This window comes from Lampetra planeri, chromosome 58 (genome assembly GCF_965212315.1).
Source record: "Lampetra planeri chromosome 58, kcLamPlan1.2.h2, whole genome shotgun sequence".
Classification (NCBI taxonomy): domain Eukaryota; kingdom Metazoa; phylum Chordata; class Hyperoartia; order Petromyzontiformes; family Petromyzontidae; genus Lampetra; species Lampetra planeri.
This window is the reverse complement of record NC_136164.1, coordinates 3,046,626-3,062,548: the sequence shown is the minus strand read 5'-3', so window position 1 is coordinate 3,062,548 and position 15,923 is coordinate 3,046,626. Positions and strand designations below refer to the sequence as shown.

Below are 15,923 nucleotides of genomic sequence, written 5' to 3'. Positions count from 1 at the left end.
CATCAACCTGCGTGCCTCCATGGATTTGTGGTGGACAAGGCCCTGCCCCCCGAACAGCTCCTTACTGATCAGGGGTGACATTTTTCATCGAAAAACTCCTACGGGATGTGTGCGAGGCCCCAGGCACGAAAAAGAAGCGCGCTTCCCCATGCCACCCTCAGGTGGATGGCGTGGTGGAGCGGCTGAACAGAACGACAACGTCCAGGCTCTGCCGGGTAGTAGGTGAGGCTCCACGTGCCTCCACGAGATTTTTCCCCCTTTTCGTCGTGTCCGGCCTGATCCGCCCATAGAACCCCAGTTGGGTAAAACCAAGGGTGGCAACCACAGTCGGGTTTTTTTACAATCAGGTTTAATTGTCTTTTTATATTAAACCCGATCATCTGAGATTGGGAGAAATCCGGTTTAATTGGTTCTAATTGCAGAACCGCACTTCGCCAACTTCTCACCGATGGGCTTCATCCATTCCAAGCGAAGGGACTCACTGGCGGTGCCCACGATTGTGGAGGAGAAGCTCCTCGTGTTCATCACGACCAACCTGCCCGCCGCATTCTACGACTACCCCGTGCCCGACGCCCCCCCCCCCCCCCGAGTACGACAGCAGCACCGACGAGGAAGCAGCCTAAGCCTTGGATCAGAGTTTCATATTCATTAAACCAGGTTTTAATTATTCTTTGGTTCTTTCGGGAAAGTCACGTATAAAGATAAAATAATAAATTATTATTTTATCTTTATACGTGACTTTACCGAAAGAACCAAAGAATAATTGTTGCAGTCACGAAAGCTCCAAAATTAAGATCAGGTTTTAATTCCCCGAAATCGGGTTTAATTGTATTACAGAAAAAACCCGATGCCTGCCGCTGGAAAAATCGGGTTTTTTTCCATCCCCGTTGGGTAAAACCCCTAGGGGTGTGCCCCACCAACTGTGGCAGGGCCCGGTCTCAATGCGTTCGCGCGCAGTCGGGACGTCGCCTTTGGTTTGTTCACCCGTCGTGTCTCAAGCCCTCCCTCCATCATCAAACAAGCGCCTCATCTCCATGTCCTGTTCCACCGCCCGGGCTCTAGGGTGTCCGACAAGCCACAGCAGCCGCCCAGGGGCAAATGTAATCACCTGCGCATGCTCCTGTGCCACCCACGGAACTGAGCCACGGTGCGGACAAGTCACTGCTGGACCCTGCAGCACACTCCGGTTCGGCAACAAGGAGCCGAGCAGGAGGTGGCTGCACCTCGTTGTTCACACGGTCTTGTTGTTGCTTACCCATTTGTGAGAGTCACTGATCTATTACATAATTGACAAATAGTTCACTACTTTAGTCCACCTTGGTGTTGAATAGATCAGTACTGATATATTACATAATTGCATATACCTCCACCTCCGCCTCTGATCTCGAATCTTGACGGGGTTCAACAATGATGACGTTATCCTGCACTATTTAAGACCGGGAGCAGGTAGATGGTTTCACTATTCTGGCAAATCGCCCGAAGATGCTGAATGTAATTACCAGCGAGACGTCGGACTAAAATTATTAATGTTATGGATCCGCTCTTCAACACACCGGTGGGCGAAAGTAGTCAACTATGTCTTTTGTCAACGTGACACAATTTTTACTGATTGGCCGTGTCGGGTGGTGGAGGGTTGCGACACGTTTATAAATAACGTGATCCAACCCAAAAACCTTTATTATGAATAACAAGAGGTTATGGACTCGCAGTTTTTAAAATAATATTTATCACCATTTTAAAAAACAATGGTGGAGGCATCATTCCATGATTGCGGTTTTCAATTTCTGTGTAGAGATTTGATCTCGGAGTTTTCACCTTCATACTGCGAAGGGCAGTGTTGACTTGTGCAGTCTGCCATCTGCACTTGACAGCCAGTCCGATTCCTGGGCGAAACATTTTTTGTTTTGCTAAAGAGATCTGCATACAGCTCCTCCACTAATTTTAAAATATCTCAATCATGAGCTTTGGTTTTCTCTTCCTGAATTGTCAATCATCAACCTCCTTTTTCCTGCTTTCAAGCTTCCATTGCTTCGTTCATTGTTGTGCAGTGTTCTCAGCGTTCTCTCATTCTTTTCCTCATCATTTTACGGAGATCACAGTGATGGAAACAAAGTAGTTTTCATCCACAATAAATGATAGAACCAAAAGGAAAACTGGCATCAGAACTATTTACGGCTGTAAGTTGTGTTGATTTGTGCACCTCATCACCTGAACATATATTTGATTTGAAAGTTGGATACATTATTTGACAAGTTAATGATGTCCACATTTTTTATTGGTATAAAAACATTTAACTTCAGGTTTATATATTCATTATAAAAAAACATTTTATAAGTGAACAAAAGTCCACGTTTCTAGGATATCACACTTTCAAATGATGACCGACATTTTACGTTCCATTTCTGCTCTAATAGTATTTCTAGTCATCATAAATCTGCCTGACCCCGACTGTCCCCACCCACCCGACTGTCCCCACCCACCACAACTGTCCCCACCCACCAATACAGCCGCCATTCGCCACTAAGTGACGGTGACATCACCACAGTACCTGTGCCAGGCCAAGTGCACTTTGAGGCCACGTAAAGTGTCGAAGGCTCGCTGACAAGTCTCGGGACAGACCCAGCAGGTGCCATGGATTGGCTGACTGAGATGACCGGTAGATGCACTACCAGCTGTGCCCCCTACTGTGCCGACTTGCTGCGTTTTAGCCGCCCGGTGCTCTGCTCATTGTTGTGAGCGTTGCTCCTCTGCCCTCCGTTGTTGCTGGAGGGCGACTGCCTACAAATTGCCTAGCAGCGTTATTCACGAGCCTCCTCTATAGAGACCGATTTTGACACCACTGGTACCAGTCGTCGGCAAGTCTATTCAGCGCTACATCATCACGTACCGCATTAGACCATCTCTTCTCCAGCCTATGTCGTGCCCGTTTAGCCCCCTTTATGCGGCCAAATAGAAGGTGACCAGGGAATGGCTCTGACTCCTGGCGACGTACGTTTACCCGGGCCTGTCCACCATTATGAAGGCCCTTAATGATTGTGAACAGAGAGTCAGGGACTCCGAATAGATGAAAAACTGCTCACAGCCCTGGCCTGTTGATGGTATCATAAGCCTTGACCAGGTCAATAAAGCAGAGATGTGCCCACCTACTGTCTCCACCCACCCATATACAATTCCCCTTGAAGCTGACTGGCTGTGAATTTGTTGTTTGCATAAATGTTATAATAAACCAAAGATTACTTTTGGAAGGGGGGGGGGGGGGCTCAAAGCTTCAGACAAAACTCCGTGAGCTGTGGGTGGGAATCTCGGAGACCCCACACGATCTCCCACAGTTTGCTCGCGCAACGCGGATGTTTCTTCACGACATCCTGCAGCGTGACAGACTTCTTCATCTCCGTTGCCTCTCCAAGCAACGTCGCCTCTGTCTCCTGAAACATCGGTGATGACAGTTTCATGCAATGTCCTTTTAAGATCAAGATGTCTGTGCAGCTCGTGTCGTTTATACCGCCACACCTCGCCATTCTGCCAGAATCCACAAATGCTACAAAGTATATTTTGTATGATCATTACGCTTGCTTACCGAGGGAAGTTTCATGAATGTTTTTTTATAAGGGTCTTGCCACGTTTTTCACAGCAGGGGGTTGATGATTGCTATGCTCTGTATATTTTGCGAGTAATTTTTAAAACGTGGCAAATTTGGAGCATGAGGCCAGCGCGTAAGGTCTGCTCCTATGAATGATGTCACGGGATATGTAACATCCACTGTGACACAGACGGCATGTAGTTGTGTGGTTAACACGCCCAGAGTATCAATCGGAGTGGCCGCCGTGACCCTCTTCAACAAGCGCCGAATGCGCTACCGCGAGGCCATGTCACCGCCCTATAGAAACCAAACTTGAAAGCTCCATTTCCTTAGCATCCCATTGTCTGGCTTTAGCTCGTCTCCTTGGTCAGCAACCGCTCTGATTTCCACTTCAATGCCAGTCTTGGAAAAGTGCTCTCCTCCATCCTTACACGTGTCCCTACCATCGTACGATCCTCTCTATGACGATGTCGGCATCGGTTTCCTATTCCCAACTTCCAAATTGAATGCAGACTTTAACACCCACATGTTTCAACAAACAGCAGCAAGGGTTGCTGAAAGGACACATCGCTTGATCGGGAAAATCCTGCAGAGAGGTCATCTCTCCACAGCCACCTGTGGTGGTGATTCCAGGATTGAGATACCCAAGTTCGATACCTGGCCATGCTCATCATCAGCGGCAGGTGATATCAGAACTGGTTCTACCTTTCCTCCTTCCCTCCCCCAACAACTGACCAGCGCAGTTAAGCATAATATATACACTGTATATACACTGTACGTCTACACTGTATATATACACTGTATACATAGAAAAGCAAACGTGATGTCCCAAGTGGCATGTGGTAGCCCGCATCCATTTGTGGATTGAGAAATAACGATATTTATTTGAGTGTACACGATGACAGAAGGTAGAAAGTGGTGCTCACCTTAGTGATGAGGTTTTGTTGGAGGAGGTGACGTACGAGAAATTTTACATCACTTTGCAGTATTTTTATCAGCTTGGGGAGGCAATTCTGCAGAGTATTGCTGAGTTCAGCGTCGCTACGTTGCATGATAAATAAGGGGGAGTTGTTCAGAATTTCCATGAAGAACCCTGAAAGGGAGTGACAAGAACAGAGTAAACAAATAGGCGACGTGCCTACATCCCTTATATGCTTTCCATATAAAAGTTCAAAGTATGTTTTACACATCACAATAACCACACGACCTTCTGGAAGTGCAGCATTTCAGCAGAATTGGTTCACTCCAAACAAAGAATGGAATAAATGTGACAATCAGTGTCTCATCAGCAGAACAACGTCTGTTTGAACCAATGCGAGCAAACTGCCGGCTTTTTATTGCCAACCACCCTGTCAAATGTGGGTCCGGGTTTGACACACAAACAATAAAATACATAACACAAAATAACCATTAGCGTCATTATATAACTAAATGAACAAGGAACAGGAAAGCACGGCATCGTTATCTACCCCTACAGTGATTAGGAGAAGCGAGGAGGGGTGCAACGTTAGTTACATTTAGACGATACGTGGTGCAGTATTGGACACTGCATACATTTGTTTCTCTTTCTCAACATTCACCATAACAAGTTTTATTTAACACTAGAAAATATTAATCAAATGTTCCATTCAAAACACTTCCTGTTGAATGTTTGGGTTGATGTAGGCTAACATAAAGCAAAAGGAGGGTTGGGAGTTGCATTACGAACTGTGAACCAATCTCGAGTTTTCCCCATTCGCTTTTGAGTTTTCCGATCACGGGTTTTCCGTTCGCGGCTATTTTCAAAAACGCAACCCCCCGCGACGGGCCAGGGTTTGCCGTACTTCGTCTGGCGTGAAAGCAGGCCGATGTAACTGTAGGGATGAAATTCGTAACAAGTAAACCCGTAAAAACAAAGTTTTTCACTCTAAATCCTTTATATGCGTGGCGGCTAGAGTCCTCTCGTCCTCTGGCTTGAGATGGCTGCCACCTATGGGTCAGATGATTGTCTGCCAGTATTAAGCAATTGGTAATTAAATATTTAATTTGTTTTCCCTAAACAGTGTAAAATTTTGGAAATTATTTTTCACGAAAATTAATTGTCACACACAACGAGTCTGTGTGGAAAATGTCAGCTCGATTGGATCACGGGAAGTGGGTTAAAAAACGAGCGAAAGATTTGCATGGTCCTAAGCAAGCAAGCGAACTTAATATAAAGGATTTAAAAATATATTCGCCTGTGGAGGACGCGGGGATTGATCCCGCGACCTTTGGCATGGGAGGCAAGGGCACTACCAACTGCGCTACTCCGCCACGGCCTGTGGACGGGTTACGCTCTGGGCTCTTATACTGTGACGTTCAGCCAAAGCCATGAATGAGTTCTATTTGAATATATGTAAAATATGTTTTTTTTGCCTAAAAAGTGTAAAATCTTTGAAAAAATGTTTCACGAACATTAATTGTCTCGCACAACGAGTCTGTGTGGAAAATGTCAGCTCGATTGGATCACGGGAAGTGGGTTAAAAAACGACCGAAAGATTTGCACGGTCGTAAGCAAGCAAGCAAGCACGCAAGCAAGCAAGCACGCAAGCAAGCAAGCGAACTTAATATAAAGGATTTAAAAAGGCGAGACAACAGATATATCCTTATATCCCACTCACCGAGAGAGCGCAGCCACGTGTGTAAGTGGGCGTAGTGGACGTGCACGGCTTGAAGGGCAAACAGGAGCTTCTCGCAGCCTTCGTCCCCTCGGTCGATGAAGTGATTCAGAACATTCAAGGTGCATTCCTCGCTGTTTGTGAACGAAGGCGCTTTGTAAGCTGCCAGGAATCCGTATTTTTTTAACTTGTCCACAAGGTGGCTCGGATTGGAGCTCAGCCATTGCTTAAGTTCGAGTTTCTTCGAGCGAATAGCTCTCAGTGACTGTCCTTCCACGATGACTAACTTCACCTTCCTGTCTGTGAGAACAACCGATCGAGCACTTGATTACACCTCCTACGCGAACACAGCATGACATGCCATTGGCTGAACTATACAAGTCTCACCTTGGTGCCTACAGAGGTCAAGAGCGCTGACCCCGGCACCACTAAGATTACCGGGTTCGAATCCAGGAAGCTGCGTGTGATTAAACTGACTTCTTAAGTGAGTTGATGGTTAAAGCCCAGTTACCAATGACTGCACACAAACCGATGGCGTAAAATTTTGTTCTGCACTTAAGTTTGCAAAATCACAGCGGAGAGAGTTAAAAATGAAATGCACTGGTTTGACCATCATGAATGAACATTGATCTCTGTGGCAGAGGTAATGGGAAAGTGCTGCCTCCTACTGTGTAGGCCCGAGGTCACTTGCAGGGATCTCAGAGGTTGCTCTGTGGTGTCCGCTTCACTGGGCCGCTCTGCTCTCTCAAGCAAAGTGTTGCACGCCTTGTGAGAGATCCATGGAGAGAATGTGTGATGCCGGTAGCACAATCGGGAAAACATTATGGAAAAATAAAAACGCTTTTAAAGTGGGTACATCTCTCTTACCCGTATCCATCAGCCAATTCCACACATCAGCGTAAGTCTTTCTCACATCAAAGAGGGCCCTCAGCAGGACACGACATTGGTGCTCTCCGCCCATCATGAAATTTGTGAGCACAACGTCGATGCGTTCTTCAGGAGGCAAGGCTGTGGCTCGTTTGTAGAAGTCACGTGACATCAGATTGTTGCTGTCGAGGTGCTCCAGAAGGTGATCTGGGTTGACTCTGAGCCAGAACTTCAAATCCCTCTTCTTGTTTTTCAGTAAAAAGAACGCCGGTCCGTCCTGCTCGGCCTTAACATTTGTAATCAGCATTTCCAACTCCTACATTATGAGTGAACAAAAACACAGAGTCCTTGATGAAAACAGTGAAGTACTCTCACATCTAACTGTGTCTATGTACATGCACAGCCCTTTAATCAATCCACTGCTCCGAGGGTCTGCCCCTGTCGTGCAGGTCACGGGGGTTATTTGACCATTCTTCACCTTGCAGGTCAGTGTGGGTTGGTGAAGGGGGCGTACCTGTACCGGATCAGAAATCTCCTCCCACTGATGGTAGCTATGGATAATAATGAAGCTCAGGCGACTGGATCGATTGGGCTGTGCACTAACCACAGAGTTTCTGCCAGTCGTATCACAGTTGCCTGAGGACAATTGCAAAGGGATATATACAGTGGCACTGGGTAAAATGCTCGTAATGTTTACACATTTTTACAAAGGCAATCGATACATTGTGACAACGGTGGACGATGCAACCTGGTATCTCGAAGCGGTTGCACGCAAAGTGGAAGTTGCCGAGGCTCTGATAACAATTTATTCATTTGCAGCTGGCATTTCCCCCACGTAACGCTATGGGGAATCGTTTCTCAATGTTAGTCTATGGGCATTCCGTGTTCCTGTGTAATCCTATTGGCAATCGTTTCAACTTAAGCCACCGGGATGGTTGGCAATCTGCTTTGGAACAGCAGTTGTGAGCCACCAAACCATCTCATGTGTTCAAAGTAATAATTTAGCCATTTGCAACACTTGGTCAGAACAGTCATTAACTCTGTTCACAGACTTATATTGGCACTCCACATGCATATCGCCTCGTTTTATCATTTTGTTTCAACGTGTTCATCGGATTACAGGCGTAGATAATACAAAATAACATTGAATTGTAACGGATAGTCATAGCTTGTACTCTAGTGGTAGTGCCTTATGCCCAAAACTACAAGCCAGCCTAGCAACCGACGGGAAGATTGGAGTGATAAATGAAGCTCCTCATGTGAGTCCGTGTTTTGATTCAAAACGTGGCATGGATTAACACGTCGTCATAATAATCGCACTCATTACAGGGACACTCACGTCTGACTGGGGCCGGAACATGGGTAGTTGATCCTTTCGTTCCCATGTTTGTTTTCGATTTTCTGCAAAACATATACATCAATGTTTTATGAAGAAATAAACTCCTTAAAAAGAGTTTTAAGAGGCTTTGGCCTTTCCGGCAATAACACAGCACGTGTTAAGATGTCCAGACCCCAAATAGACAACAGCTGTCATTCACCACACATGCTCGTGGTAACACACACACACAAACAAACATGCGCTGATGACAATGTCACGCATTGTCCTTGAAACTGATTGGCCACACGAGAGGCAGCCGCCTCCACGGCCCTGTCTCACCACCCGTGTTAGACCAGAGAACAACCACAAAATGTGAACGGTACAAGGACAATGCGAATACCAAAAAGAGAGCATAGATGTATAATACAACTACATATTTCTGCTGCCCTCTGACAACCTGTTTGTGCATGGTGGTCTCCCATCCAAGCACTATTATCCAGGTTCATCTCTGCTTAGCTTCTGAGATCTGACGACATCTGGGCGATTTGTACATGACAATACAAATCTCAGAGTGAGCTCTGTGATATCCACTTCTGTAGGCAGTTCTCTAAACGCAAGGGGGTCGCAACTGCTCAGCGAAATATATCAAAATTAATTCTTCATCATATCACATGATGACGATAGCACGATCAGGGAAAAAGGGAAAACATCATGAGCAAGTGACAATGTGCAGTCAGTACTCACTGAAGAACTTCCACATATATCGAGCGATCCAAATCAGCAATAAAATAAGAATGAACACGGCCAAATGTGTCACTGGTTTTACTATCGCACCTGGATAAAGCAGATAAACAACAAACATCAACACAGCTACGCACGTTCTTTGCCTTGTATTAAAACACAACCTCTTCATGAGATTTTTTTTATCGATCATGAAAGCCTACGTGTTAAACCTAAGGTTGGAATTGTGAAACAAGTCAATTGTGTATATCACCGACTTATCGACAATTTTCCAAACCACATATTACGTGTAACGATCAGCTCTAAGTATTGTCATTTTGGTGTTTCTCCAAATGGATTCATATTTGGCAATAACAGTTTTGAGAATTACTCTTGAAATTGAAACGACGACGATATTGATAACCGTCGGTACGTTAAACGCGTGTTCACGGCGCCAATAGAATTTGCTTGGCTGTGTCCGGTTGGTGGACGATTCGCGATACAGATTTGGTCAAATCATTCTGTGGTCGAACACAAAATCAATGATAAAGCACGTCATTGGCCACAGACATCCTCGTCAAGCTGTCTCGGTGTGAGGCGACGGTCTCGTTGTGAGTCTGTGGATTCATCCGTCGTCTGTGGGCAGTGGTCGGCGACTGTTGAAAGGTAGAAGATCCATTTTGTGTTTTTGTCTTTGACCAAAATAGTTCGAGAGTCGTATCACACGCAGGGCCACTTGTACACAAACACAGACACACGGCAGCTATACAGCAGATGACTTAAATAAACAAAATAGCTGATGGATAAACAGCGTCTATTTCGTGTGTTCCCTCTTTAGTTATTCTTTCACAAAACACGTTTGACTGGTGTAATCATGTCGTCACCAAGACATTCCATAGTGACCCATTCCCTTTCATATTGAACAAATTGATTATTATCGTTGTGTTAAATTACGTTTAAGATTCAAGTAAAAAAAACGGCTTCCAGCAAGCGGGGAAGCCAAAGAGCCACCGCACGTGGCTCTGGAGCTGCAGGTTGCTGCCCCCTGGCTCCAGAGCCAGGGGGCACGAGGGGAAGGGTCACCAGGGGAAGAGTCACCAGGGGAAGGGTCACCAGGGGGTCACCAGGGGGTCACCACGGAAAGGGTCACCAGGGGAAGGGTCACCAGGGGGTCACCAGGGGGTCACCAGGGAAAGAGTCACCAGGGGAAGGGTCACCATGCGTGTCCGTACCTGGCTCGGTCATCCAACAAGTTCTGGTCTCTGGATTCCACTGGAGGCCCTCTTTGCACCGGCACTGGGTATTCGATGCGATAGTGCATGGAGTTTTAATGGTTTCATCTGTATGGAAAGCAGCATGCGTAAATCATAAATGCAACTTTTAGTTTATGTTGTGATCAGATGAAGTTTTCTGGAAGCAACGACAACTCCTCCATGTGTTGCACTGCTCAGTCTACTGCCACAATGAGTTGGATGTGGACTCTGGTAACTGGTTATGCCACGTGATGCGTTGCCATTACATGGAGACAGAAAACCATGCCACATCCTGTAACCCGCACTTCCTATTAGCATACGTACTGTGCAGAAGAAGTTCAACATATATACATTATTTTTCTTTATATTTTATTATAAACTGTATTCCCCAACTACAATCCAGATAATACCATTGTCTTCAGTGGACTTCAAGAATAATAGACAATTCTCATCTTTAATGTGAATATACCAACTTCGAATGGTGGCCCATGCAGTTCCAATCTTCTTTAGTTTATCCAGAAAAAAACTGTTATGGGCTGTGATGACGTATTCGCATGTGTGTTGAACTTCTTTTGCACAGTACGCAGCCAACCGCGCTAATCGGAGGTGCGGGGAAGGACAACAAACTAAACACAAAAATCAGTTCTAATAAAATTAGTTTGCCATTCTAGACGATGATGATTTAAAAGTGTACAGCTCCAGAGGCTTCCCAATATCGGAAGGAAGAGCGTTCCAGACGGCCGCAAAAGCGCGTCTAAAAGTGCACGATGCGGTGACTGCCGTCTTTGATTGATGGCCAGCCAAGAGCTGCTGCTGCTGCGAGTATGACCGGAGTTGCGTGATGGTACACGCGTGATGGTATAACTGCAGTCGTAATGCGGAATTCCTAAGGCATGGTGAAGGTGGTGTTTTGAGGAGGCGCCACATCAATGGCGATGTTTTAAATGCACCGAGCGTCGAGATGCTTCTGCATCTCAAGCTGCCGTGAATGGCGATTCCGTAGACCTCTCAGATCTTCGGGGATGGCTGGATTTGAGAGCATTCAGTCAGCTGAATGTTCTCGGTGATGGTTACAGTCGGCCGCCCCACACTGCGGTGCAATAGCCATGCCAATGCTGCCTCTATCGATCACGATGTCTTTACCTTTTCCACATTTCTTACACGGGTTACAGGATGTGGCGTGGTTTTCTGTCTCCATGTAGAGGCCCTCGGGACACAACAAACAGAAAGCATCCTTTCCATTCTCTGTGCAGTCCACTGCCTTGTAAGTTCCTGCAATAAAAAGAGACATTAGTCATACTGATGAGATGCCAAATCATGCGAACGTGCTTCAGTTATTGTGTGATTGGCTAAGTCGTGCTCAATTGTGGAGTTGGCTACAGTTCACCGAAGGTCGGCAGTGATCCATGAGTCAACAACAATGCTGTCTCAATTGGCCCAGTGCTTGCTTGTGTTGATCCAATGCCCCTGAAATTATGCACTCCCAGAAGGCCGTGTGGCAGATGAGGTGTGTCAAAAATACTTTAATCTTGGCGGTGTCGGGTCAGTTATGGGAACGAGGTATTTTGGCCGCTTATTTATATTAGTTTGTTCTCCCCAGTGACGCTGCTGAGTATATTGTGCTGTCGAGTGAAGTTTGATGGTGTTAAACGTGGCTTGTTTTGTTCCGGTTTTGAAGTGAATACTGTACACACGACTGACGCCCCATCTGGCGAGATCTCAGAAGCTGAGGGTTTGCAGCCGCATTACTGCATCATTCCGCGTGCTGTATCACTGCACCACTCAGCCGCACAGCTCAAGAAAGTAGTTCATCATCGACCGCTCAGAAACTACGTTATAACGAGAAGCGTTATAACGGCGTGTGTTCCGCGTTGTGCGAAAAGTGTTGTCGTGCGAACACCGCCACGCGTTAAGCGATGACTCGCCGTGTAGTGAAAGGATGCTGAGAGTGACAGAGGAGTTGCATGGAGTGGAAGATGGTGGTCAAAATATCAATGACCTGAGACATTCCGATGGCATTGTATTCATTGCAGTATCTGAGAGCGATTTGCAAAATACGCCGGGTAAAAATTATGTTAGGAAATTAAAGAAAGGATGAACAATCCACTGTATACACACACACACAGGGTGTTTGTTCATACCAGTGAAGAGGTTCAAGCCTCAATGTCAAACACAAGTCTGTGACGTCCACAACCAGCAGGTGCTGTGGGAGCCAATTAACTCTTTAGGAGGCGTGGTAACAGTAGCTGCAAGGCGCGTCACAGCGATAAAGAGAAGCATAGAAAATGGCATCTCTATTGAAAAGTATATTATTATTCACAACAAGAATTAGAATACTTCAGTGCTAGATAGGAAGTCTGATCTCCTGTGTGGATGTGAAAGCAGTGAGTCTATGGGTGTCCGTGTGAGTCTGTGGGTCTCTATACGAGTCTGTGTCTCTATATTAGTCTGTGGGTATCTATGTGAGTCTGTAGGTCTCTATGTGAGTCTGTGTCTCTATATTAGTCTGTGGGTATCAATGCGAGTCTGTGGGTCTATATGTGAGTCTGTGGGTCTCTATGTGAATCTGTAGGTCTCTCTGTGAGTCTGTGGGTCTCTATGTGAGTCTGTGGGTATCTCTGTGAGGCTGTGGGTCTCTATGTGAGTCTGTGGGTATCTCTGTGAGTCTGTGTGTCTCAGAGCTGAATGGCAGGAGGCTGTGATCACCAACTTCTTTGAGAGAGAACGTGACTCACATAGAGAGAGAAGCCGGTCGACCGGTTTGTTTTGCTGCTGCTGTTGTTGTTTAACAACCCAAACACGACCTATCAATGTTGTGGCTTGGCTCTCCAACACAATCGGTTGTGCTGTACTAGTGACGAATTGGCACGTTCTGTTTACGTGACAAACCTTACTAATTGGCTGTGTCGGGTGGTGACAGGTTTAACGACACCACATTTAAGCGATCTAACCCAAACCAACCTTTATTATGAGCCCTAACATGGCACAATGTACGATTGATTTACCTGCACGGCATGGCTTGCAACAGATGTTGTTACTCGTTTTGTAGAATTCTGCACTGCAGGCTTGACAAGACACCAGCCTGGTGAAGAATACAATCTGGAAAGAAAAACAAAAACGTCACAAAACAGTCACGGCTCAATGTGTACAGGACATGGGCATTTAAACATCCGTTGTGAGTGAACAGCGCGTGTGGGACGATGGCTCCAGTCACAACGCGACACCTGGGAAGCGACAGCGGAATCACCGTGGGGGGGCAACAGCAGCGAGTCCCGAGAAGTGTGGAGGGGCGATGCCTTCACGGACTCACTCGACATCTTTACGGCGCCTACAGACCAAATGGTCAACAACGTTGCGAAGGTGCAGCCCCGCAACTGCCTCGCTCACACCATCGCCGGAGGAAGGGCCTCCAAGAGGCCCTCTACAGAGGAGAGTTGGCCTACTCTTCCACGCTCTTCAGACGCCTTGAAGAGGTGGGGGCGCCCACACTTTAACTCACCGCACGCGACCTGCCGATTGATTTCGATGACGTCATTCATTCTGGCATCTGTGGGAAAGCGCTTCGCAGCTCATCGGATTCCTCCGGGACACAAACACGGGAGGTGGGGGGAGGGGGGCAGCGCGGGCAGCACGGGCAGCAGGGCAGCGCGGGCAGCAGGGGCAGCAGGGGGCGTGCGAGTCGGGACCGGGCGGGCGGGGTGGGGGTTTGGTGCCGGCGGTTGCAGTCGCAAACGTCGAGGAGAGTTTAACGACAAATTTGAATTGTGGGTGGAGTAGTGGCGCAGTGGTTAGCGCACTGAACTCTGCGTGCACCCTGCGGGCTGGGTGCACGCAGTGGCGGTTGCGGGCTCCCTGCTGTATCGATCGGTCAACCTGCACGGACCTGGGGAGACGATGATCGATCGAGCCCCGCCGACACCGCGCGGGGTGACTCAGAATCTGTTTGTCCTGGAGGAATCCGATGAGCTATGAAGCTCTTTATCACCGATGTCCAATGAGGGTTTGTCAGAAAGTTACAACAACAACGATACAAAAACACGGCAGGAGCGCGAGGTATAAGGAAGTTGTGCACATCACTGAAACTAAATACTCACTCATTTACAAATCGCAATCGTATATTATTTCCTGCCAATGTTTCAAGACTAAATGCGAGTGGGCAAGGCAGCAAAACAACCACAACAGTCACAGACCACACCAAGACAACAACAACAAGTCCACCCGCTCACTCACCCGCTGACTCACCCACTCACCCACCCGCTGACTCACCCACTCATCCACCCATTCATCCACCCACTCACCCACCCATCCACCCACCCGCTCACCCACCCGCTGACTCACCCACTCACCCACCCGCTGACTCACCCACTCATCCACCCATTCATCCACCCACTCACCCACTCACTCACCCACTCACTCACCCATCCACCCACCCGCTCACCCACCCGCTCACCCACCCGCTGACTCACCCACTCACCCACCCACTCACCCTCCCATTCATCCACCCACTCATCCACCCACCCACTCACCCACCCACTCACTCACCCATTCATCCACCCGCTCATCCACCCACCCGCTCACTCACCCACTCACCCACCCACTCATCCACTCACTCACTCATCCACCTACTCACCCACCCAATCACCTGTGTGTCTGTGCGTGTCCGTGTCTGTGCGTGTCTATGTCTGTGCGTGTGTCTGTGTGTGTCTGTGCGTGTGTCTGTGTGTGTGTCTGTGCGTGTCTGTGTGTATGTGTGTGTTTGTGTGTGTGTCTGTGTGTGTCTGTGTGTGTCTATGTATGTGTGTGTGTCTGTGTGTGTCTCCCTCTTCAGCTCAGGAGTCCGGCACAGCAGCTGCCACATTCTCATCTCCGCTTCTCGCGCGGCCGGCTCCGCACGGCGCGAACAAAGTCCGACACACATCGCACATTTATACAACTCGCAAGACGACGAGGTGACGAGTGCGACGAGGTTGAGCCTTGGGGGGCGACTCACCCCGAGGGCGAGCGAGACGACGGCTCTCCTCCTCGCCCAGGCTCCTCCCTGCATCGCGCGGGCCGCGAGTCGCCTGCCTCGGTGACCTCCACGGCCGCATCGGTGACCCTGCGACGATCGACCGCAGCCTCCCCCGAGACCCGCGCCTCGTGTCTTGTGAAGCAGCAGCAGCAGAGATCTCTGTGTGTGTGTAAAATGTTGTTTTTGTGTTCACGCCGTGGAGTTTTACATCACTTTAAAACCTGGCGGGGAGTCGCTGCGTTCACTCGGCCTGCATGCTGCTGGGCGGAAGGGCAAACGAAACGAAAGAGGAACCAAAGCAAGAGTTCTCTGGGTCTTTCGATCTTTCGGTAACGTCACGTAGATAACAAAAGATTACGACGTTACGATCACAACACAATCGATCGTCATTAGGAGGAAAAAAGACGACAATAGCATCGCGTTAGCAGTTTCCCACAAACGTATCATATTGTACTGCCATGGTCGTAGTGCTTTTCTGTGCTGATATGACGACTCGAGATCGCTCCCAGCGTGTTTGTTAGACTCTCAGCATCGCAGC

General features: G+C 47.7%; 1 protein-coding gene across 2 annotated transcripts; it reads right to left on the bottom strand.

Annotated features, from left to right (window-relative positions):
• Window positions 1-3,172: 3,172 nt before the first annotated feature.
• LOC144735936 (uncharacterized) lies at window positions 3,173-15,923 on the bottom strand. 2 transcript variants are annotated; one of them, XM_078618526.1, is made up of 10 exons: window positions 15,365-15,923; window positions 13,380-13,473; window positions 11,518-11,646; window positions 10,354-10,461; window positions 9,146-9,235; window positions 8,423-8,484; window positions 7,084-7,399; window positions 6,220-6,516; window positions 4,507-4,673; window positions 3,173-3,425 (listed from the first exon to the last, which is right to left on the bottom strand). In XM_078618526.1, exons 1-10 carry the CDS (start codon window positions 15,416-15,418, stop codon window positions 3,261-3,263), a joined length of 1,482 nt encoding a protein of 493 aa, XP_078474652.1. In that variant the 5' UTR covers window positions 15,419-15,923; the 3' UTR covers window positions 3,173-3,260. The 2 variants fall into 2 exon arrangements, with proteins under 2 accessions (XP_078474652.1, XP_078474653.1); XM_078618527.1 differs by lacking the exon at window positions 9,146-9,235 and having other exon boundaries at window positions 15,365-15,646.